Consider the following 25,020-nt stretch of genomic DNA (forward strand, 5'->3'; position numbering starts at 1 on the left):
CATACTTCGTATCATATCCATAAGCGTATGGTTGTGTCGCTCAGCTACCCCGTTCCGCTGAGGTTCACTAGGTGTAGAATATTAGGCTATTATGCCATTTTCCTAAAGGAACTTGGCAAAGGGGCCAGAGATTTGCCCGTATGGGGTATGTCTCCCATAATACTCTCCCCTCACAATCCAATCTTACTACTTTAATTTTTAGGTTGTGCTGATTTTCTACCTCAACCTTAAATATCTTGAATTGATCGAGAGACTCAAATCGATCTTTAATGGGGTAGATATAGCTGTAACAGGAGAAATCATCAGTGAACATAATGAATGAATCAAAACCATCAACCGATGTCACAGGAAAAGGATCACAGATGTTTGTGTGAATTAATTCTAATAATCATGTGCTCCGAGTGGTCCCTTCTTTATTTACTTAACATATTTTTCTTTAATTCAATCTATGACGTGGTCAGAGTCGGAGAATTCTAAGGGTTGGAGAATTTCTTCCTTAATGTGACACTCCATTCTCCCCCTCGAAATGTGGCCTAAATGACAATGCTACAGTTTCGAAAAAGTCTCATTAATTCTACTTATCTTTCTCTTATGGCTTATATTACAGACATTCATAGACAAATATGATTCATTAAGAGGAAGCATATAAAGTTTCTCTTGTCGGATGGCAAGACCAATAACATTTGAATTAAACTTAAGAATGCACTTATTATCTTCAAAATTACAATGAAAACCATAAACGTCTAACATCGAAACTTAAATAAGATTCCTCCTCATAGAAGGAACATAAACTACATTATTCAGCCTAAGAGTGAAGTCACTATCAAGAACTAATGGAAGGGATCCGAAAACTTCAACTTCAGCTTCCTTCCCATTGGTCACTCTAAGACTTCACTCCCCCTTTCCTAAAGTTCTTACGGTAAGGAATCCCTTTAAGGAGTTGGTAAGGTGCACAGTGACACCTGAGTCAATCCAACATGAATTAAGGGAAAAATCAGTATAAAGAGATACATAAATGAATGTTATTAAATCATTATCCTTATTTGGGAGCCACTTCAGTAAACCAACATAATCCTTTTGGTAGTAGTCCTTCTCGTGGCAGAAGTGGTATTGTCATCCTTAGATTTTTGAGAGGCAGGAGCAGAAGGAGCAGGTGCCTTGGGCGCCCTCTGTGCTGCCTTATTGTGCTTAGCGATGAAATGCAACTTCTTCTTAGACTTGAAATTCCCTTGGAATTTTGTTTTATTGTTGGAGCTGCTAACTTGATTCACAAAGTCTTTCTTCTCAGCCATCACCCTCTCTTCCTCTTGGACGCACATCGCGATCAAGTCGCTCATGCTCCACTTCTCCTTCTGAGTGTTGTAATTTATCTTAAAAGGAGTAAAATCAGGAGGGAGAGATGTTATAGTGAAGTGGACAAGGAAACATTCAGAGATTTTCATGTCCATGCCCTTGAATTTGGCAGCCATGTTTGTCAACATCATGATGTGTTCTCTTATGCCGTCGGATCCATAATTGTACTTAGTGTTGAGGAGCTTCTGGATCAGTGTACTGGCATAAACCTTGGAGGTACCTTTGAATTGTTCCTTCACAGATGCCAAGTACAACTTAGCTTTTTCTGAGTTTGAGATTGCTCCCCTTATAGCATCTGATATCGAGTTCCTCATTACCATAAGAGACATGCGGTTGGACCGCTCCCACTTCTTAGAAAGCGCATCATAAGTTTTCTTTAATTCATCATAATTTTTCACGCCAATGGTTGAAGCAGTGGGAGCGTCAACCCTGAGGGTATAGTCAAGGTTCAAAACTCCAAGGACAACAGTCACCTTAGCTTTCCAAGCGGGAAAGTTATCCCCCTTAAGTTGCTCTATGCCGTCAATTGTGACGGCAAAAGAAGAAACGTTAAGAGGTGGAGAGAAAAAAATTGGGCCAGATTAAAAAATTATTACAAAGAAATAATTTGTACGAAAATAACCCTAACATTGGTTTGATTAAAATCATGCAAAATTAAAACTCTAATCCACATCACCATTGGGTAGAAAACGGAAAAGAATTTCAATGAACACATAAAATGGTGCATAATTACAGTCAACTTTGGTCAGAAAGTAATTATGAACTTGCGTAAATTAACCGTAAAATTCTCCAAAAAATCTTCCCGTTGGTTCCAATTCGACCAGAGAATTAATTCATAATCTTAATGCATAAAACATCATTATTTTGAGCAATAAACATTAATGCATCCTGTAAATAAGTGAGATAATGTTAAAGAATCACTAGAATTCACTGAAAATAAAGAAGCCCGAAAGATTAGGCCAGTCCAGATCCAGGTAGCCCAGCCGGCCTTAAGAGAACACGTGCAACCCAATGGCGCCATGGCCTAGAGTGGTGTGCCGGCTCATCTTGCCCATTCCAGCCTGAGATCCCAGCACATCGCAACCGTTCATTCATGATCGACGGTTCTTCGTTCTTCTCTCCGGATCAAAACCCGCTGACTCTCCCCCAAAACCCTAACCCTATCCATTTCCTCCGTCTCCCTCTGAGATCTCCGCGCCGCAAGACAAGCGAGAGAGCTGAGCGGCCGCCATAAGAACTCCGGCGACGCAACGCAACTAGGGAAAAAGGCAGAGAGAGAGAGAGAGAGAGAGAGAGAGAGAGAAGAGGAGAGCAAGGCGAGCGGCGCCGTTGTGGGCCTACCTAGCGGAGCACGTGCATGATGAGAGTTGCGTGCGGCTCTGTCAGTTAGACCTTCGGTGGTGCCCACGATAACGTCAAGCACGACGATGGATCTCCAACTCGCACGTGGAAGAAAACAGGCGACGGAGGGAACCCGTGCACACATGAGGCGGAGGAGGCGGATCTGTCGGAGAGGAGTTCGAGAACTGGCTTCGGCGGCTTTGATTTCATCATGAACGCGTAAGTTTGCCTCCCCCTCTTTAGATTAGGGTTAGCAATTTGGGGAAAATGGTGAGGGGGAGGGGGAAAACTTAAGTTTTCTGTAAATTTGCACAATTCCCCTCCTTCTCTATGATTGCCTGAGACATGAAACCCTAGTCGAGCCTCTGGAGCCACACAAACACACAAAAGTACATAAACATGACTAAATAAGTTCTAAACCGAGGCCAATTTGAACTTAAAAAATGGTCAATTGAGTCTAATTTGCATCAATTAGAGTCAAACATGGGTCGGATCACAACAACCATAAGCATATAGTTATAAACATGATGTAAACATATAGATCCGAGTCAAATAGACCTTGAAAAAACACATAATTAACAACTAATTTCAATTGAACTGAACCAAATTTGGCCTAAGTCATAGATTGTCATCATCCGAACATAAGATATTCTAATTTGGTCTAATTGGGTCTGACTGGCTTGATTAGAGGTAAGTTGGCTCTGATACCAAAATGTTAGAGCTAATTCTCATCTAATCAACATGATGGCCTAACTCTAGATCAAGCACCTCTTAATATCGGAAGCGTGAGGTGCGTACCTGCGTATGATGACGCCATTAGTGCTTGACAGTGAGGTTAAAGAGCGTCAGTGTAGCCATGCAGACCGTTGGTGTAGTGGATGTCAGCGTGGTGAAGCAGGTCATTGGCATGGACGATGTGGTGGCAGTCTTTGACCCGTTGACGGCACCCTTATGGTCGAGATAGGGTTCTAGGTGTTAGGGTTAGGCACGGCCACGCGAGAACTAGTCATTGTGGGTGTTGGCTCCTCCCCTTTATATTGTAGTGTTGCACGGATCGGGACCGCAACCAATTATTGGTTGCGCCTCCGATCAAGGCGCATGGTGAGGAAACGGTCTCTCCTTCTTTCTCGGTCACGTTAGGAAACACGTCAAAACTTAAGGCCAAGATCAATTCCAACAATAAGAATCATGTGTTGCAGGGCCAACGGTCGCTATTCAAGACGCCTGGAGTCTGCTCTTAATAACATAATGGAAAAAGGAATATTAGCACTAGTGCATGGAGAAAAAAGGGGTCATTATGCTTTGCATATTAGAGAGAAACTGTTTAGAATAGTTAAAATCCAGTGATATGCTGAAACAGATGATACAATTCATAAAAGATAGTCAAAAATCATATTAAAATGGCCCATCCATCCAATAGATTTAACCTCTGATAGATACAACATTTAAAGTAAATATTTTTAGTTTCATGATATCACTGGTGAATGTCTTTCCCACACTCATCATGTCAACTTCTCCTAATATCGAGAAACTCCCTTAAGTGACTTTATCTCTTTCTTTCAATGTTAAAATCATACGAGATTAAGGAGAAGTTGTCATGATCGATACGGGAAAGACATTCAGCAGCTATATCTTGAAACTAAAAATGTTTGCTTTAAATGTGTATCTGATAGAGGTTAAATATATTGAATGGATGGACTATTGTAATATGATTTTGGCTATCTTTTAAGAATTGTATCTTCTATTTTAGTATATCACTGCTTTAGCTATTCTATACAATTTCTCCCTAATATGCAAGGCATAAAGACCTTTTTTCCCATGCAAGAGTGCTAATATACCTTTTTCCATTATAAGATCAATCGCAGTGAAGGAAAAGGAATAAGGTAAGAAACGATCATCATGGTAGCCATATATAGGAATAGAATTGGATTGAACAAAATCATAATTTGTCCAAGTTTGTAATAAAATTGGAAATAGAGAAATAATAATATGTAGCACAAACCTATTAAACAAGGAAACCATGTATTGGAGTGGAAAGGATCAATCTAGGTTTTTAATGATTTGCACGCAATGAACGCCTCAGCATCATCCATATGTGTATCTTGTTATAGGCATCTTTTATATATGCTTCAGGGTGTGCTAACAAATCACAGCAAAGTTTCCGAAATAAGAATAATATCTGGCATGTTCTGAGGTGCAGTACTAATAAAAAAAATGTACAACGAATATGCTGCAGCATTGACAGATGATTGCGCATTACGTTGTCTCGGCAAGGCTCACGCTGCTGAGAATCACCGAAGTGGAGGGAGCACGGTAATCTGCATAGGTGGATGGGTCAATAGGGCGAGGTAGGGCGCCCTCTAGCGGCAAGATCTTTACATCGATCACTCTGCACCGTATTTTTTTTCTCTGACGGTACTGATTTATAGTTGAGTGGTTGACTCTGTTCTATCTATATTTTTAGGTTGGATCCGTTACTAATAATCTGCAAATACTTGGAAGGAGTTCAGGGTGATGAGACCAGGGAACGTTGAACTAATAGTGAAGAAACGGTTGATTAGAGTAATGAAACCATGCTTCCATCGTCGCATCTCGGTTTTAGCCTCAATCACCATTTCACCATTGTCAGATCGTTTGGTGTTTTTCACCACACGCCATTTGGCTCATGATAGCCCTCTTCTACCGAATGCCGAGTCTTGCTCTGGACGTCTCGCCGCATATTATGTTCCCGTCGGGCACAGCACGCCGAGCGCTTCCATAACACTCGTGTCCATTCGAGCACATTGCCAAAGCCCTGCCGCTTCAAGGAGCGCGTTGGTTTTGTTTAGTACCGCTTCATATTATTGCAGTTCGCACACAAGTGTCCTTTGGTTAATTAGGCAGTTACTCGAATGGAGGGTGTAAAACCTTGTGTTTAGCATGTAGTTAATTACCCAAAATTCACTTCAATTTAAAAACTTTAGTATGTGTATATATATATATACATATATTAATAATCAATTATACAAATGCATATACATATAAGTGTGTGTATATGTATATATATTGGACTAAGTCTTTATAAAGTCACTTAAATACAAATTTCTAAATTCAAACATGCATTAAAGTGATCATTTGTATTTTGGTTTCTTTATGTTCTTGGTTATTTGAGTGTGGATTGGAATTTGAATCTAATTCAAATTCGAATCTTATTTCTAGTTCCCAGATCAAATCTATATCAAGATCAATCCCTAAATCTATCTCAAATTCAATCATTCCCAAATCCAAATTCAAATTGAAATCCAGAACAGAAAGATATAAAGAGGCATCTCCTGAACATACGTTGAGTTGACAGACAAATGAGTTACAGGGAAGGACAAAGCTGTTTTCACCAAATAAAAGGCTGCTGTAAGAGCTCAATACTAACATAACTTCAACATGTGCAGAGAAAAGAATAAGAAACAGGTATCTCAAAAAAAAAACTACTAGTAACAATGACATGAGCTCAGTTTTGAGCTTCAAACTTCTGTCTGCTAGAAGATTGCGACCGGATTCTTATCCAGCAGAGAAACTTGTTTCCCAGCTTTAGCGAGAACGGCGGATCCTAATCCAGCAGAGAAACCTGTTTCCCAGCTTTAGCAAGAGCGGCTTTGTCAGATGACGTCAAGACCTCTACATGCTCAAGGCCCAACTGCCTTTTGATCAGCTCCAAGTTCTCCCGAAGCACATCCTGAGGACCAACTTCCCTTGCCTCGTCTTTCTTGAACCTGATGAAGGCATGCACAGCTTCTGAACTTGGTTGAAGTTTGTTTCCTGTCCGATGGAACAATTCTTCAGTGCCTCTATGATATCTTGGTCGGGTGCGAAGGAGCGCGCATGGCTATCAAATTTAGACTGGAGCACCCTCAAGCATTGCTCTTTCCACCAGTAATAATGCTCATTGACATCTATCAGACCAACTCTCTTCTTTTTTGAACGGAAATACAGCAGGGGAGGACCCTACTGTGCTTTATTTAAAATTAAAAGGTGCAACTTACAACCCTAAAGCTCTGTAAAAAAGAAAAGGATATAAATGAAGAGGAAGAAGACTATACAATTGTCGCAACCCAATCTGTTATCGCTAGAGTATTTGTAGAATTCATTCTGTTTGAAATGACAGCGGTAGCTCGGTTGGCAAGGGCGCTCGTTGCGCCTGAGCCAGCCCGCGTTCGAGCGGTGGCTCGTGTGGGTACTCGCGGGGTTTTTCTCCAAAGGTAGTTGCACTTAGATTGTACTAGGTACATATATATATGTGCACGTTTAGTGGTACTACATGTTTCTGTACATTAGAGATCTCGTACCTCTCAATTTCTCCTAACATCTCAATTTCTCCTAACATGTGTATGGACGCGCACGTGCGTGTATGTGTGGTGTGAGTGTGGTGCGCTCGAGTGGTGCGCGTATGTAGTGTGCGTGTACCCTTAAAAAAAGAAATGAGCAACACCGATTCTTTGCAGCACCAAACTGACAACGAGAAGGCTTGGCCCAAATGCAGTAAGTCATTCATGTAGGGGTACGGAAAGTTGCCAAAGAATTTTTCACCTGGGCCTGGAGGTTCACTGCCAGGATCAGCCTCAGAAACCTTGTTCTTCTCCCAAGACTGTTGAACCTCTGATTCGTTCTTGTGCAAAAAGTCTCTCCGATCAGTTTTCTTACCTCCATCAGGATCTGACATTTTCCTACACAAGTAACCAAAAAGGAAGGATGCCAAAGGACAAGCCTCTCGGTTTGATTTAACGCAACTCAACTCATGCCCGTTTTCTCCCCCCCCCCCTTCTGATCTCTCTGTGTTCATTCTTTGCCATGAGCAGCCGATCGATTCAAAATCCATTAAATTCACGCTCGAGTAAAGGAAGGAGGTTGCGTTTGTTTGGTAACTGAGGCCCACGTTGAAGACCGCCATCAAGATGAGATCATTTCACAAAGGAAAGACAACGGGAGAAAAGGAAACCGAGCCCTAAACTTCTGCCTTCCATTAATCCCCGCTAGCCAGCTCGATTTGCCCTCCTCCCTCTATAAAGTCTGCGATTGACCCTCAGTCGAGCCTCCCTTTGCCATACCGCATCCAACACCCCAACTCTCATCGAGTTTGCGTCACCAAAATGACCCCGTGCCGTCGCCGGACTTCTTCCACACGTCATTGTTGCCATGCCGCTCCAAGCCTCCCCAACGCACCATGACTCGTCAAACGAGCTCGTCGTCGCCACCTGGCCACACTCCGCCGCTCGTCGTCAAGTTCCAGCCATCGCAACGACCTCTCTGTCCATCAACCACCACGGAAGCCACTGCCATCGTCATCGAACAGCAGGAGCCAAGGTAGCCCCACCCTCCCATCGTCCGATCTTAGATGTACGATGTAGATTAGATGGTAGATACTCCTTCACGATAGATGGATCTCAGTCGTCTATTCTCAGATCGACACCCGTGTTTTAAATAGCCTTCAGCCTAGTCAACATGCCACGTGTGTGACCACGTAGGCGTCTCTGTCCTACGTGGCGAGCCCAGTCAGCATTCTAGAGCTGAGTCAGCAGCCCAGTCAGTCGATGACACCAGTGATTGTGCAGTAAATCCAATTTTCCCATTAGAAAATAATTCGTGATAATTTGAATATTCTAAAAATAGGTTTTTATGTTTAGAAAGATTCAAAAAATAGAAAATGGTTTATGTAAATGTTTATAAAATTTTTTAGCTCTGTTTTTATTTCTGTAAATGTTATTTAATGTTTTCTATATAAAAAGTATTGCAAAAATATTAAAATAAATGTTTAGTCCTTTTAAAAATTAGGTATAGTTTCAGAAAAATAGTTTTTGTCTTTTTTAGTCATTTAGAATTCTTTTAGCCATAGTTTCACTTCTTGGCTCCGATTTAGGTGGCTTTTGCGCCCAAATCTTCCTAAAATCGTGCTCTAGCTTGTTTCCGTGTTTGTTTCTTATGTTTGCTTTGTTTAGTGTTTGTTCTTAGTGTTGCTTGTTTGCTCGCGTGTAGATGAGTTTGTCTCGGAGGCGTTTGAGAACATCCAGGATCAAGATTTCGGGGATTTTGAGCAATTCAACCAAGGCAAGTGTTCTTAAACATGTTGCACATACTTTTGGAAAATATTTGTTTTATAAATTTCATGCTTGTCAAATATGCGATATCCATGGTTAGGGTTTACTTAGTTGTAACACCCTACTTTACAACTAAGCATATTTATTCAAAAATGGAAAATTTTAGCAGTATTTCCTCTATAGGGGCGGTATAACTGACCACAAAAGAAAGAAACCACAGGTAGACAATATATAATATAAACAACATATAAAAATTTTCACGACGCTACCAGCGTCTTACCACAAGATATACAAAACAAACGACAGACCACCAAAAACATAACTTCTAAACACCGGTTGAGTTATCGACATCGTGATGAGGTAGTGCGTGCAACTACCAAGATCTATCCCCAAAACGCACGTCAACATTCTAAACATATCTGTAAAAGATTTAACAGGGGGGTGAGACGAGCTCAGTAAGTAACAACTATGAATATAAACATATCTCACCCAATTCAAGAGTATTTGGGAATTAATCATTCTTCTCACAACGTAAAAAAAACATATAGTTTTAAAGAGAATATCCTTTCAGAATATTTGTCGAGAAAATAACGACAGACTCTAACCCGGTCTCCCACAAAATATGGCATTTAACTCCCAGAATTCTGTATTCTTCAGATATCATAAAAATGTATGAATGTCATGATGCAACTCCATTTGAGAGCTAGACGATGCCAACCTCTCATGCAACTCCATGTACCGGTACGAATCACGCACGGTGGCAGTGATCGGCCTTTATCACCATATGAAGTGCATAAATGCATATGTATGCATGTGAATTGACGTCAATTCTTAATTTTCTTTTGATGATTCTTTTTTATGAGTATCACTACTACTACGTCAATTCTTAATTTTCTTTTGATGATTCTTTTTGATGAGTATCACTACTACTAGTTCATGATATCAGCGATATAAACAAAATCAACGAAATAACATTGATTTAATTCATCAAATATGACATCATTCAGCATATGAATAAATTGGAAAATATCAGATACTTCAATTTTATCTATGAAAGAAGTAAGACATGAATATAAACATAGCATTGAATTACACCCCCACATTACTTGCCTTTTACCAAAAGCGACGAAGAAATTTCGATTAGGTACGTCCAGAAGTATTACCACCTACACATGTATATTATTAGCACTAAAACACATTTAAAACACATAAAATATGAAGCGTCAATCCTACGCCTGAAAACGTCGCATATACGCCTATATTTCGGAAAACCGAACAGAAAACCGTATCATATGAAATGATACACTATTTTCAATTCAGAGTCGAATCAAAGTTCTCACTAATTAGATTTTGCTCCGTTGAAAGAAATGAATGTTTCTCGGATGTCGTATCTTCGGATCAATAATGATTATCGAAACGAATCGGACTATTGATCACATGAAATGATACGACATGAATTGATTGATTCGATCTAACCATAAGCGTCTAGGAATTACTGAAGAATCACCTTTGGAGGATTGACGACGAATCCGACAAAATTGCGAAAATTCCAACTTTTCCCTTTTTCTTCCTTTTTTTTCCCTTCCTCTTCTCTTTTCTTTTCTTTTCTTTTCTCTTCTCCTTTTCTTTTCTCTTTCTTTTCTTTCTTCCTGGCTTTCTCCTGCATGCTTGCTGCTCTTTCTCTGTGCTTGCTTGCTTCTTCTCACAGCGGCTGGCAGCGACGCACGGCGGCCGGCGTGCACGATGGCACGACGGTGGTGGCCCGGCGCACGCAGCAGTGACGCGTAGGCGCGTCGGCGAGCAGCACACGGCGGCGCGGCTGCACGCACGGCGGCGAGGCACGCGAGCGGCGGCGCAGCCGAAGAGCAGCGGCGCGGCTGAAGAGCAGCGGCGCGGCTGCGGCACGCAGGCGACGCGCACAACGACGAGGGGAGAGAGAGAGAGAGAGAGAGAGAACGCGAGAGGCGTCTGGATGGATCGGGTTGAGGGCCGATCCATCCGATATTTATCCTATTTTTTTAAAAAAAATTTAAAACAATCAACGGTCTAAAATTATTGGGCTTGCTACGGGTCACAAAGTGCCCGGAACGGATATATGAATAGCAAAATGGGTTCGTCTCGACGAGATGAACGCAACCACAGTCTCCGATCGTCCATACGAGCAACGGATCAAAAAGTCAATTTTTGGTCAAAATCTTTCTTTTTTTTCTCTCTCTCAAAAAAAAATTCGGTATTACACTAGTGTTCCACAATATTCCTTATAGCTACAGTTTGGTTTTCATGTTATGGGTAGAATGTGCTTACTCATGGGTTACATAGGTAAATGGTGTTTTTGATTAATAATGTGAACCATGATAAAGACTTTGGTAAAAGTGCTTAGACATGGAAGTTAGGGTGTAGGCAAGTGTGGCATGATGGTTGACCTGTGGATGTGTTCCAGGCAGATTGTGAGCTTGTCGAATATTGGCTACTACCCTATTGTTAGAATGATGGTGATCTTGCTCATACCATTTTAAGGATCGGTCGTGGAGCATCCACCTATGAAAACAGTATAACTATAAGACCGGTATGGGATGGACCTAGCCAAGTAATTCTCTATTCTCTCAACATTGTGAAGGTTATTTGGTTGTGCGGGAACGAAAAGGTGTACTTTCTAGAACCATAAAGCGCAAGAGGAGGCTTCTGGGGTGGAGGGTGTACTCCACTTTATGAACAATGATGAAACCTCAGAGGATCGACACGTGCTGAAAGAGGCGTTGAAAAAACTTTACAGTGGAATCCTAGCCGCGCACCTCGAAAGTGTGTAAGTGTCTGATCGACATGAGCAAGAAGGACGACATGTCTTGTGAGTAAAATGTACGCCATTTGCAGAGTGAAAACTGGTATATCAACCGTGCTTACGATCATGAGTGGCATGAACTCTTCACATGATTAGTCGTGGTCGGTTAGGCTCGTGTGTCTATTCTGCGGCGAGGGACCAAAGAATCACGATTGCACAAAACATCAGCTGGTGAGTCAGATTGGTACCAACTCCATCCTCTAGGACCAGAATGGTTCTGGCTGGACCAAATCAGAGTCACAACATTGATCATCAAGATTAACACAACTGGATAAGCAATACAACGTAGGGTGAGCAAAAATTCTCATTTCATATCTCCATATCATAATGCTGAATAACAACAGTTAAGCATGTGATACACTGATAGAGAAAACAGAGATTAGTAATGGAACAGACCACGAAATCTGCCACCAACATCATTCTCCAGTCAGTCAAAAGTTGCCACTGTTACGCAAAACCATATCCTTGTATCCTTCACCACTAAAAGTTACTCATCAGTAACACAGATGCTGTATGCTATCGACGACTATGTGCCACTAAACCTGCGCCTAAACAACAAAAGGATCCCATCACTAATGTATTGACGTCATCTCCAGTTAACACAACTCTTACCTACAGCTCCACCTGGCGAAACATCTCATCTTTGGATCAAAGGGACAACTAGGTCGGGGTCAGATTCAGCTCGATGCCACGTTGCCTCGCAGCTTCCATGATGCTCTCAGTGTTGTTTCCACTGGCTTTGCACGTGTTCAAGTACGTGTGCCACAGCTTGTAGGAGAAAGGGTAAACTGACGTTGCCTGCTGGTGGAACCTCTTCACGGTCTCTGCAGCTTGCAGTTTCTCCAGGAGACTGGCACCTTCTAGCCATACAGATTCTGGTGCAACAGGTACAGCCCGGAAAATGGCGTTAATCAGAACAGAGCTTGCCCAGAACCTGGTGCCCATGGAGGTAGGGTCAGCACCTGTGTAATGCTTCCCCACGAATCTACCAAGTGCCAAGGCTAGGTGATAGTTTGCAGGAAGAACCTCCATCACTGATTCGACAAAATCAACCAAGTACTTCACTTCGCCAATTTTTTCTGGAAGGAGAGACGGACCAAAGCACACTTCAAGGACAGAGTTTATCAGAGAAGAATCTACAGATGTCGGACCTATAGTGTCATCTATTAACTGCTTAAGCTTATGCTTCTTAACATTCTGGCAAAACCTTCTTGACAGCAGGTCCCTTGTGGGCAAGTTCCGATGATCTGCAAGATAACCAATGATAAAACTGAACGTAGCTCGAGTTTGAGCATCTGCAGTAGATGATGATTTTTCCAGCATGTGAATTGCAGCATGTTCTCTTAAACAGTACTCGTAGCACTCCCCATGAGCCAATTTCAGTGCTTTATCCACGGCAACTTGAGCTTCCAGTAGGTTGTTCTCCAGTATCTTATACAATGAGAGATTTAATAACCAAAAGACCTGATCTTCTGATATAGATGGACCAGAACCAACCTCCTGGGCTGAAGCAAGTAATGCACCGACAGCAACATTGCTTTGGAGATCACAATCTTCCCCATATTCTTCAAACCAGCAAGCAAGTACCTTCTCAGCTAACTCAATATTATCAGCCAAAGCATGCTCGGCGTATTGGTTCCACAGATATTGAATTCCTTGCACCTCTTTATGCCAATTCAATAGTAACTCATCAAACCCTTTCATACCAGAACATGTACCATACTTTCTTTCTAGCCGACCTGAGATAAGGAAAATCTGAGGACACATTGGGTACTCCTTCATGTACTTCACTAGCATATCAGCAGAAGATTTGAAGCCTTCAAGAGCAGCTAAACAACTAATGTGATTAACAGCAAGGAATTGTGCTAAGGTCAGGTAAGACGGATCCCCATTTTTAACACTCTCACTAATATCTATAGCCATCTTGTAGGCAGCATGTTTCAAAAGCTCTATAATGTGACTTCTGTTATCTACACTGGGCTCGATAGGAAGCCATACTAAGGCACGAGGCAAAGCTTTCTGGAACTCTAGCTGATCAGTAATTTCCTCTGGAAGCTTTGCGTAAATTGAGACATATAGGCACGAAATCCAAAATATGCATCTGTCGGACATGGTCAAGCAAGAAATGACATCAGTAAGCAACTTGTCACCAGAATTGTCAGGAGTTGCAGTTGGAAGAATCCCAAAAATCCTAGAAATTGCCTTCTCTACGTTTCCAGACATGCACAGGAAGTAAATCATCTGTAAGAAGATATCTAGTGTGAAAGCACTTCTTTCTTTCAAATCCTTGTCAGTGTCTGCTGTCATTTGGCAGAGCATGCTCAAAGCGTCATTATAAGCATCCAATCGGTCATCAAAGCGCAACCTACTATTAATATACATAAGCCATAGTTCATAGGAATAAACATTGTGTTGCACCTAAAAAGAAAACAAAGTATAAGGTTTATTGATAATCTCATAATAGTAGGTATCAAATGATACTGAACTATAGAGCAAACAAGCATAGGTTAGATGCAGATTATAAATATGAAATGCCCTCAATCTCATTTAGTTATTTCTTGTGTCCTAACAAAGCGAAAAACTGGAAAATGAGCTTTTATTGCTCAGATTCCATCATGGACCATACTGGGATTGAGGTATATTCTTGCATGAAACGGTGCAATCTATTGTAAATACTATATGGAGCACATAAACTGTACCAAATGACACAAAATTTAGTTTTTCCATCGATATATATTAGACAAGCAAGGTAATCAAAAGAGAAACTGAATTATACCAAAAGGCATTTGTAGCTCATGAATTATACCATAATACTTTTTAGGGCCTGAATTAAATGGCAAGAGAGTGATCGGTAAATAGTGTACCGCGTCGGAAAACATGTCATCTTTACCAAGTCCTTCATCCTTTTGATAGTAAATATGGAGATAAAACACCCACAGGATAGCTGTACTTGGATCAGCCTCAATAGCACGCGCCAGAAGTAAAAGAGCCTACAGAACCCCCATTTAGAGGTAAGCTAATGGCCAATAAAATCTAACCTGAGTGCGACAGTGTAGAAGCAGCTAAATATGTTATCATGTGAAAGCTATGCAATCCGATACAGAGAAGTTCACCTTGATCCTGTCTGGTTTGTTCACTTTTCCACAATACAAACCAAGTGCGGCCTCTAAGAAGAATTCAACATCAACAGATCCCTGTACAATCTTATTCTACAGAACAAGAAGTTAAACGACACTAATCAAACTATAAGATCAGATAGCAATGAACTAGTAAATATGTTCATTCAAAGGAAAAAAAATGTCAATTCATCATACTTCTGCTACTCTGAAATGAAATGTATGCCAATAAAATTTAACCACCATAAGTGGTGTAATGGATACTTGGTCCACTGCGGAAGAAAATGTTAAATTCAATGCATTTGTGCAGGAAACCACAAGAAAAGGGTGCACTGTAATCAAGCGAGTACCAATACAAGCTAATCAAAATAATCTATATGCTATTATGCCATCATGAGAACAGGGAGAGCAGAAAATTTCAATAATAAGTTCAGTGTGCAGAACCAGACTCCGGTATGCATGCCACTTCCGCGATGTGATGATAGTTGCAAAACGGTGCACTCTACCCACCTTCCTACTATCCAGCATTCGAAAATTTAATAGCTGTCTGTTCGTATCGAAATCTGCAATCGAACCGTCACCAGCCTGTAAGAATGGTGCATCTGATGGAAGAATTCTTTGAACAGATATCGGTAAAGGAAAGGAAGCGCAAAACCCCCTTTGCCAATATTGCCATAAACTGCTAGCCAACACCGACTGCATCAAGTTCAGATCAGATTTAATAAGATTCGAACCAACCCGATATGCCGGTACAGGAAGAAAATGCCGAAAGAGACCATAAGGACTCAGGCCTGCAATAATTCATTTTTATGCATTAAATGTGGCATCTTCACCAAGCACAATGCAGACGGAAGCCATACGGATATAAAATAAAATCAAGTAATCAACATGATAAGAGATTTATTGTAAATATAACAAACCTGAAACAGAGGTCATTGCATGTTTTGTGTGCTTTGACTTTCTCCAAGCATGATGCTCAGCATGTTGCCACTGGCACTCTTCATCGTTGCATTTTCCTCGGAGCTCAAACATGCAGAAGGGCCAGAAGGGATCAATCCCACTGTGTGCCATGTCACTATCCTTTTGGGTAGTTGGAAGCATCTTCACGTTCTCTCCAACACGGTCTTGTATCATATCTTGTACACTTTCTGCTGCTTCAGACGCTGCATCACTGACCAGACAGTCATTTTTTAAATCTGAAGCTTCCTTACAAAACCCAGGAAATGCCCCCTTGATGTGTCTAGCAGCATTTTGTGGAGCTGAAGAAGGAAAAATGGGACTGTTCGTACTCAATGGCATGCATAATTCTTTGAGAGAGGAAATGTTGTCATTAGGATTACAGTTGCCCATTGAAGGACCACTACTAGAATTAGAGAGACCACCAGTCTTTTCAGCACAACCAGCATCATCATTTCCAAGCTCCATTGTATCTGCACAATACAATAAGTATTGTTACACAGAAGTCTACTTGCAGTCTAGAAAAGCCTATCATCTTCTGAACTAAAGTAAGATACAGAGTATTTGTATATGCCCAACTGTCCATACTGTTAGAACTTCCCATTAACATCCACATAAGAAACTGATGCCTCCAAACAGTAATAGATTTCCATAGAAGTTCCACACAATGATGAACAAAACGATAGTATTACTGTAATAAAACTCATCGTTGGTGAAACTTATTAAAGCACATTCATATTGTGTGTGTATTTAGAAGAGACTGACCATAGACATCACAAAGATAGAAGATAATTGATTAGCTTAATGAATGATGCTCGCAGGGTAAATCAGTATATCATTACAGTGTCTCAACACAAATACATATCATTAATAAGTGGAGAATTTAGAAGTATTATAATATAAGTGCAAGTGATACAACCTTCAAGAGTCGTCACAACATTCTGCTCTGCTTCCTGCAACTGAAGTTCATGTGCAGACTGCTTGTCGTGTTCAGCCCCAGCTACTTTTCCAACAGCAATTTCTTCAGTGCCTTCTCCGGTGCTATTCAGACATGGTTTCTTACCAAATCTTTCCACCAATCTAGACCTCAAAGAAGCTTCTAAAAGCTCATAGTCCTGCACACTGTCACCAGAAGCTTGTCTGTTTTCCTCTGCATGTACATGTATAGTTTCTTCCATGTGATTCTCCAGATCCGAGGCACACTCTGATCTTGCACGCCTAGCAGGGAAAAGAAGATCATCCTCCATGTAATCTGAAGGCATGCTGTTATCATTGGCAGTGTTCACAAAGTTCGGATCAGCAGTGCTGGCAGCAAGCTCATCACGATAGTGTGGCTGTGCCTCATGCTTATCAACTGGCTGCTGAGGAGGTTCGTCGGGGTATAGACTGTACCTACCACCCTGATTTTCAGGCAGCTGACAATCTGCATGAATCTGAGAATTGAGCAGTGACGGCATTGCAAGGCCATCTCCAGCATTCTGAATACTCAAAGACTGCACCAAAGGAGAATTCTCTGCAATAAAACCATGAACTTGTGCAGAGCAAATCTCTCTTTTCCTACGAAGAATGGTACATCTTTCATTTGCCTCAATTAAAGCTCTTTGTGCTTTGCGATAAGCTCTAAGAGCTTCTCTTTCTTCAACTTCACATTTCTGTCTATGCTCTTGAGCGTCCTCCAATTCTCTCTCTTGGAGTTCCTCCATCTCAAGCAGAGACAACAATCTTGTGTTCTGGCCTTCTACACCTATCTGGCCACTATAGTTCAAAAGATCGGCATTCTGCCAAAATAAAAAAGGAAAGGGGAATTGACCATTACTCTACACACAGGTTGGCATCGTGATTCAGATTATCATATTCATTATGTGTGTACTGTCAAAATAGGATACAACTAATACACTACAATGCCAAAAAAATGCAGACACTGCAAGATTTAATTACAGCAAAGGAATTAAAATGAGTTCAGCACTCAAATAAAGACATGGAACTGGTGAAATTCATGTTTTCAGAAGAAACCTCTCAGTTTGGTATTGAAGTATAGTCAGCACATAATTTCTGATGATTCCACATTGCCAGGATTTGCATCTCAAAGAACCCAATTTTTGAAAAGGGGCATTCTATCAGGTTCGCAAGAGCATTTACTGAGCATCATCAACTGATTAAGTGTATTTCTAAAAAGCAAGAAAAATAAGTGCTAGAATAAGAGTGACACAACAGTGCTGAACTAACCTCCTCTCCAGGTTGCAAGTGTGGCCTGAGGTTTAACACTGTTGAAGTACCAACAGGCATTACCCGTTGCCCAGCCTGGGCAGAAGTGACAGGCACCAAAGCACTAGTTTCAGGCATAATTTGCCCATTAGTAAATGGTGCTGCAAGCCTGCCACGCAACTCAACCGTAGCATGATTGTCAGCACCTTCCATACCTTTATGGTGAGTTTTGGATGATGGAGGGTTCTTAGTTGCACCACCATGTTGTATTTGACCTGAAAATTCTGTTGTGACTGCATGCTCTCTTTCATCAACATTACAGTGCATGGTAGTTCCATTTTCAAAGTGATCTGTCACTTCAGAAGATTGCACGTTGTTTTTCCCTGATGAACAGCTAATAGGTGCCAGTGTTACCAAGTCACTGTGAACTTGGTTGTAGGAATGCTGCTGATTGAGCTTCAACCTTTTAATTGGTCCTCCATCATGTTCAAATGGACTATTAAGGCGTGAACATTCACCACTGGAAGCTTCCAGCTCTATCTTTTCTGTAGAGAAATCTGCATTCTTCGTAACAACAGGCACCAGAGGTCTTTTTTGACCTTTTAGTTCATTTTCTCTAGCAGCTATTTTATGGCGCAAGCTTTCTAGCCTATGATCTGCAGAATTTACTCCAACTCCATTTCCATCCTTCTGCTTAGACTTTAGAGGAGTAACTTGGCGCACAGATGGCTCCCTCCTAAAAAAAGTTGTGCCTGATCCCCTACCAGCCCCTGCATTTCTGAGTGTGAGTGGAAAAGCAGGGAAGTTTGCGGATCCTATCTTTGCAGCATGGGTTTTGTGCTGAGGTGCTTCCTCTCTCATGATCCTAGTTTGCATATTATTCCCTGTTTTCTGTGTACCTTGAGAGCTGGCCTTTCTATCTCTAACTCTATCTTGCTTTGTCTTTCCTGAGTCAGACCCACTATCATCATCAGAGAAAGTTATCACAAGGTTATCACTTGACACAGGCTTCTGCCATGTAAGATTTCGATTTGTGCCAGGTTTGAATTGCCCTTGACTCAACCTCATGGTCTTTTTATAACTTGGAGCAGCTGCTATGTGAGTCATCACATTTGAGACACTCAAGGTATTACTGCCTGGTAAGTCAAAAGATAAGAGGTAAGGCAGCAGGATCAGTATAAGAGGCAGAATATCCTTCCATTAAAGGAAACTGACATAAAAACACGATACCATAGTCACATAATCCCCAGGTCGATGGGGTCGAGGAACACGGTACACTACTTGCAATAGATTTTTACAAGGCGGGACCAGATTGTTCCCGCGTTCCCTGAAAGGGGACAACGTTCCCGGGACGAGGAACGCTGTATGATTCCACGTTCCCAGTGACTATGCATGAAAAGAACAAAAGTAGCAGTTTAACGCCAATCAAATATTACCTTTACCACGGAAAGTTGCCAATGGCACTTGAGCACCAGCCTCCACATACCTCCCAACATTCGATGGAGCTGCAATGTGAGTTTGCAGAGCCTGACCGCAGCAATTTAATGAGCACGATAAGCGACAAACATTGCAAATCTAAGCACGTGAAAAGGCAATAAATGTGTTGATAGGTACACACAGCATGAAGGGGCGATAAATACATAAACATGTACATACTACATAAGTACATAACATGAAAAAGGTAATGAATGTGGCGCATAAATACATCCAACGAAGTTCCGCAAAGCCTACAGCGCCATCCACCTACTGTACCCGAACCTACAACACCAACTTGGCAACTAGTAACACAATAAGCGCACATCATACAACCTATTTGCTTGTACAGCTTCAATTAAGCAGTACTAAAACTTAAGCCAGCTCAACCGCAACTGCAGAACCACATCGCATTTAAACTGGGTGTCCTAAAACCAACCGATAAGCAGATGAGCATATCTCCCATCCTGGAAACCTTATCGCTGCTAGATCTCAGCGCCACTACCAAAACAACGCGCCCATCCCCCCATAATCCGTCGTGCTGCAAACAAGCACGCTTCAAAACATCTAAGCAAGCACCTATCCACGGCAATCCGCAGCACGGCTGCTTCACCACCAACGCCGCCGCGCGGGAGCGGAACGGCTGCGGGAAGCTGGATCCGAGATAAGCAAGCAAACTAGCGTACGGGTTGGGGCGCTCACCTCGTCGTCGTCAGCGCCGGAGGAGACCTCGCCCTCCTCGCGCACCCTCGCCGCTGCCGCCGCCGGGGCGGAGGGGGCCGCGCCAGGGTTCTGGGTGGAGGCGGCGGGCGCGGGTCGCGGGCCCAACATGGGAGGGGAGGCGAGGGTTTTGGGAGGCGGCCGCGTCGCTATCGCGTGCCGTCGCGCTCGTCTCGTCCTCGTCTCCTTTCTGAGAAGGGAAGGGAAGCTGGTGGAGCTCGGGCAAGGTTGTCACGGATTAGAATCTTACGATTCTAATATTAGACCAATTCTAACTATATCCCCTTCATTTCGTTTTTTTCTTAATTTTTTTTCTCATTTCTATTCCTTTTATTTCCTCTCATCTCTAACAGCTTCTTTTTGAGAGGAATCACAAAGAGAAAGGGAAAGCCTAAAAGAAATGATTCTGAGAATCCCGTCATGAAAAAAACCGTGAAGAGAACCGTTAGAACGCTGAAGGGAACGAAAATCCCTTCACGACAAGAATCTCCCCCGCGAAGAGAAACCCTTAGGAATAGCCTTACGAGGTGAAACCATACTAATCCTACTATGTATTTTAAATTTGCTCATCATTAGATCTGTCTATGTGCTCTGCCAGTCAGTAGCTACAGGGCAGCGCGCTGGGTAGGCGGGCACGAGAATATGGGAGTAGAATATATATGAGTGGAGTAAGTAGAGATTAAGTGGTACGAGGTGTATAACTTATGTGAAATTTAGAAATAATCTGCAAGAGTTGAGGCAGAACATCCTGCCTGATGTGAGAATCACAGTGAAGATAGTATCACGATTTTTAACAAGAGTTCTATATGATTTTACAGGATTGCTAAGATTCGATATAGCATCAAGATCATATGACGGTAAAAGAGAGTTTTATAGGATCTACAGAATCATTTAGATCTATATATAATAAATTTTTATTAATTTAATTTAACATGTTTTATTAATTAATATCTTTAGAACATATATTTAATGATATTTCATACTTGTTAATATATATTTTAATGTAAAAGTAAATTAAATATTAAAAATAAAAATCTCATAAGAACGTAATCCTACGACCCGATTCGGATCGGCAAAAACAAAGATCCTATTAGGATCCGATCCTGAAAACCTTGAGCTCGTGTGATATAGGGGTGGGCTCGGAGAGACTGCCCCGTGGGGCCCACCTGTAAGGAGCAAGGACGGCGTGGCGTGGCGTGGGTGGGAGAGCGCGGGCGAGAATCCAATTCCAACGTGGACGGCTTCGGAGGGATTTCTGCCGCCTTCCAGGATGGACGGCTTGGATCGTCCAGCCGGAACCTTCGTCCTCTTCCGTTTGGGCTCAGATCAGATGATCAGGAACGCAGATCTCCTGAAAAATAATCCCTCAGTTTGTGTTTACTATGCAATTTTGAACAAATTTTTTGTTTGCAAAATAATGTCCAGGACGGTGTGTCTCCACACGTTGAGTGACGTGATCTTCTTATCCGTCGCAATGCACGAGCACTCGTGTCATGTTAGCAGGTATGTTGACGATCTCAAAGATCATCTCGTTACCTTGAGCTGCTGATTTACCCATGATTCACACAAAGGATCCCATCACCCCAGGCTGCAACAGAAGCTCGAATTACCTCCATACAAAATGTAGAATTACAGTGCCACAAATTCTACAGTTACCACGTAGATAAATAGTGGTCAGGGAAGGTTTTTCCCCCAAAACAAATGGCGACACAAAAACTGGACCCTCCTCGAGGGCAAAGATTACAAGGCAAGAACAGAATCTGAAAACGTGCGTCTATGTCTTCAGCTTCAAGTCTGCGTCTGACAGCAGCGCACTTCCGCGGTGGTTGAAGATCATGAAATCCAGGTTTGCCGGCAGAGAGACGATCCTGCAAGCATGGTAACGACGGATCAGAGACCCACAACAGGGGGGTTTCTTAATGGCAGGGGGACCTGCCTCCCTAGCCATTGTGCATCAAATCAGATAATTCGAAAGAATATTGTGGTGTAAACTCAACTATTGATGATCACACAAACGAGTGCAACAGTGACCCTTAAGCATTGGAGAATACCACATAATTCCAAGTTCAGGTGCTTTATGTCACTTCAAGATAATACAGGACTACAGTAGAATTTCAACAACTTGTGACAAAAAATGGGATCATCGTATTAATTTGTTGCTATGAGACAGACATTTGAGATATTGCATCGAGTGCAAACAGCTGATTCACGTAATGAGTGCTAATAGATACAAGTTTAGAAAATAGTTCCCAAGTATTTCTTATATTCTATTCTCAACCTAGCAGGTGCTATCACCGAATCAAATTTAATGATAAAATTAACATGTTTACACCAACATGAATATAATTCTATTGTTATGATCCTACAGCAAATACAGATAACTACTTTTTGAAGGCCCAATATGTTTCACATAGAAGAATTCCCTCCAATTCAGAAACTAGCAGGTCCATCGCTGCATCAAACTCATATAAGCTTACACAGTTAAGAGTAAGGACATTATATGATCCCAGTTCTGAGTGACTCTAAAATTTACTTTGACTGAATTTGGCAGTTTCAAATATTCTGCATCACACGGCCTATTGTTACTATGTCCTATCAAAGCACTAACGCACAGTATAGATTTGCAGACAGTGTGTTTATTTGCATTCTCATTCAGTCCATCTCACAATATGCCTGCACTGAAAACTCACGTTGTTGAGTATGTCCACAATAGTACAATACACAACAGAACAGTTGATTCCACTGACATTTTACAAGAGTGCAAGACAACAGCCCAAACAAAGGTAGCAAGCCACACTTCCTGTAACTTCATTTCCTAGTTTTTTATCAACAATTTCCAATTGCATCTTAGAAAAGCAAAGTAACTTTGACTTTCTACGATTGCATTATCTTTGGAGCCAGATTATAACTATCACTTACAATACTACATCACAAGTTCAGGACTCAACAAAAGTACAATATTGAGCTCCAAATAATCTTACCTATTCTCCTCGGAATGTGGGAGCACTGAAAGGAACTTTGTTGGAACAGCAAGACCTGCCCACATGCATAAGGCCAACCCCAGAAGCAACTGCATCATCACCTGCAAGATCGGAAGCACACTTTATACAAAGCAAAGACAGCCTAAGTTGGTTGATACCAAGAGAACTAGAGCTAGAACAGAATCATTAACATAAAAGTTGGAGTTGAAGGATACAAGAACATATGATATGTGTACCACTGTATATCATACACATCAGAGCACCACAAGTTTTTTAGTTAGCATCCCCAATGTAATCAGTGCTAGTAACAACTTTTTGCGGGTAAAGTAACTTACATCACAGACAACCAACACTAACATTTATTTATTTTTGTAAGCACTTCATGATTCAAAGACCCTGCACCATTGAAACCCCAACTTCTATGCAAAATTACCACCCCAAGCTAGCTACCCAGATACCTAGTGAAAGCACCACTTCCACGGTCTACATATCAAAATTCACTGCATCAGGAGAGTGGAGAAAAGGATTGCCAGTGCTGAGCATACGTACATCCATAGGCGGCCGCGAGAACTCCTCCGTGATCTTCAGCACCGCGCGATCTGCAACAACACAGAAACATCAATCCATGGAACCTAGCCACCAAAAGCACCCAAAAATTCGACCCAATTAGCCAGAAACCTCGACGGGACCAGCAGGCCGATCAAGTCAACTTAGCCTACTACTACTCCACGAATCAATCTCGCAGCCTCCCAGCTCAAAAACTAGATCTTAGCCCCACCCTCTCGTCTCCAACCAAGACAAATACACACAGACACGCAAAAGTTCAGCAGCGGATCCGATCCGAGCGCGAGTAAACCCCAATTTCTTTCACCGAGAAAGACGGAACCACCCGCGGAAACGAAGATACAGAGAGAGTTGACGAAGGGAGAAGGAGAAGGCGGAGGAGGGGCAGACGGTACACTGGATGGTGGCGTAGGCGGCGTGGGCGAGGAGGGCGCCGCCGAGGACGCCCGCCGCGTAGCCGATCCCCATCTTCTCCCCCTGCTCGTGCTCGCTGCGCGGAGGATGCCCTCGGATTCGGTTCGATGCTGCCTGGCTTGGCTGGGGGGAGGTGGGTTGGTTTGCAAGGGCAGGATCCGTCTGCCGTCCTGGTTGGGTGGGTAAGGAAACATGGAGTTTGCAATAAGGATGGCAATGGGTCAGTCGGATCGTGTCCTTACACCCATCTCAACCATTATGTCTTTAACTCTTTTTCTAATTCTTATTATCTTTATTTTCTCTCATCTTTAACAGTTTTTCTCTAAAAAAAATATGAAGAAAAGGAGAGAAAATTACATCCTGAACGGAATGATCTTAAAAATCCCTTCGTAATGAAAACCGTAAAGAGAAACCGTTGAAGCGTTAAAGAGAACGAAAATCCCATCGTGAAGGAATTCTGACCCCTGAAGGGAAACAGTTAAAGATAGTCTTATAGGTTTTAGATCCGATAAGATTGGATTCGGGTGAAAAAATAATTTTGTGGGGCTATCAGGTCGAGTCCCGACCCGATTTGGGTCTGTGTTTAGGAGTGACTTTGCACCTGCAGGTCACCTGAAACCCGAAAATATATCACAGAGTGAGTATCAAAAGTAGTAATGTCTCTTCTGCTCCTTCGCCTCTCATCTCCTCCCTCCTCTTCTCCGCCTCTCGCAGTCCCGTTTCCCTCTCACGGGCGCCGTCACCAGAACCATCGCGCCACCAATCGCCAGTGCCCGCAGCCCGCTCCAGCTCCCTCCTCCGATCCTCCCATCTCCTATCGCCGCCCCCTCCCATCTCCACCTCCCCCGACACTGCATGCCCGCACCTTGACACCACCTCATCTCCTCCTCTACCACATCAGCTCCTCCACCTCCACGGGGCGACAACCTCCACGACGTGGCCACGGTGGCCACGACAGTGGATCTGGAGGCAGCGCGGCCACGGCTAGCCAA

The 25,020-nt window shown here is 42.3% G+C and overlaps 2 protein-coding genes and 1 long non-coding RNA gene across 5 annotated transcripts; all 3 read right to left on the reverse strand.

Moving 5' to 3' along the window:
* Window positions 1-8,980: 8,980 nt before the first annotated feature.
* LOC133905545 (uncharacterized) lies at window positions 8,981-10,712 on the reverse strand. The gene is made up of 2 exons (XR_009907638.1): window positions 10,267-10,712; window positions 8,981-9,178 (listed from the first exon to the last, which is right to left on the reverse strand). It is a non-coding gene; the product is annotated as an uncharacterized LOC133905545 (long non-coding RNA).
* Window positions 10,713-11,889: 1,177 nt separating this feature from the next.
* Window positions 11,890-20,312, reverse strand: LOC133905004 (uncharacterized). Of its 2 annotated transcripts, none has more exons than XM_062346689.1 (9): window positions 20,052-20,312; window positions 19,313-19,403; window positions 17,898-19,012; window positions 16,591-17,449; window positions 15,635-16,144; window positions 15,225-15,505; window positions 14,712-14,807; window positions 14,463-14,588; window positions 11,890-14,016 (listed from the first exon to the last, which is right to left on the reverse strand). In XM_062346689.1, exons 1-9 carry the CDS (start codon window positions 20,178-20,180, stop codon window positions 12,259-12,261), a joined length of 4,965 nt encoding a protein of 1,654 aa, XP_062202673.1. In that variant the 5' UTR covers window positions 20,181-20,312; the 3' UTR covers window positions 11,890-12,258. The 2 variants fall into 2 exon arrangements, with proteins under 2 accessions (XP_062202673.1, XP_062202672.1); XM_062346688.1 differs by having other exon boundaries at window positions 15,159-15,505.
* A 1,343-nt stretch (window positions 20,313-21,655) lies between these two features.
* Window positions 21,656-24,239, reverse strand: LOC133905568 (membrane magnesium transporter-like). 2 transcript variants are annotated; one of them, XM_062347394.1, is made up of 5 exons: window positions 24,010-24,239; window positions 23,600-23,649; window positions 23,051-23,151; window positions 21,822-21,937; window positions 21,656-21,783 (listed from the first exon to the last, which is right to left on the reverse strand). In XM_062347394.1, exons 1-4 carry the CDS (start codon window positions 24,080-24,082, stop codon window positions 21,844-21,846), a joined length of 318 nt encoding a protein of 105 aa, XP_062203378.1. In that variant the 5' UTR covers window positions 24,083-24,239; the 3' UTR covers window positions 21,656-21,783; window positions 21,822-21,843. The 2 variants fall into 2 exon arrangements, with proteins under 2 accessions (XP_062203378.1, XP_062203377.1); XM_062347393.1 differs by having other exon boundaries at window positions 21,656-21,937; window positions 24,010-24,231.
* Window positions 24,240-25,020: the final 781 nt, after the last annotated feature.

The sequence above is a fragment of the Phragmites australis genome, chromosome 22 (assembly GCF_958298935.1).
Source record: "Phragmites australis chromosome 22, lpPhrAust1.1, whole genome shotgun sequence".
NCBI classification, from domain to species: Eukaryota; Viridiplantae; Streptophyta; class Magnoliopsida; order Poales; family Poaceae; genus Phragmites; species Phragmites australis.

Excerpts from the sequence above, each read along its gene's own strand:
- LOC133905568 (XM_062347394.1), bottom strand. The coding sequence starts at position 24,082 with ATGGGGATCGGCTACGCGGCGGGCGTCCTCGGCGGCGCCCTCCTCGCC. Across the intron at positions 23,152-23,599 it reads TCTCGCGGCCGCCTATGGAT|GTGATGATGCAGTTGCTTCT; the intron begins GTACGTATGCTC and ends CCGATCTTGCAG. Across the intron at positions 21,938-23,050 it reads CCACATTCCGAGGAGAATAG|GATCGTCTCTCTGCCGGCAA; the intron begins GTAAGATTATTT and ends CCATGCTTGCAG.
- LOC133905004 (XM_062346688.1), bottom strand. The coding sequence starts at position 20,180 with ATGTTGGGCCCGCGACCCGCGCCCGCCGCCTCCACCCAGAACCCTGGC. Across the intron at positions 19,013-19,312 it reads GGCAACTTTCCGTGGTAAAG|GCAGTAATACCTTGAGTGTC; the intron begins GTAATATTTGAT and ends TTGACTTACCAG. Across the intron at positions 14,589-14,711 it reads ACAAACCAGACAGGATCAAG|GCTCTTTTACTTCTGGCGCG; the intron begins GTGAACTTCTCT and ends GGGGTTCTGTAG.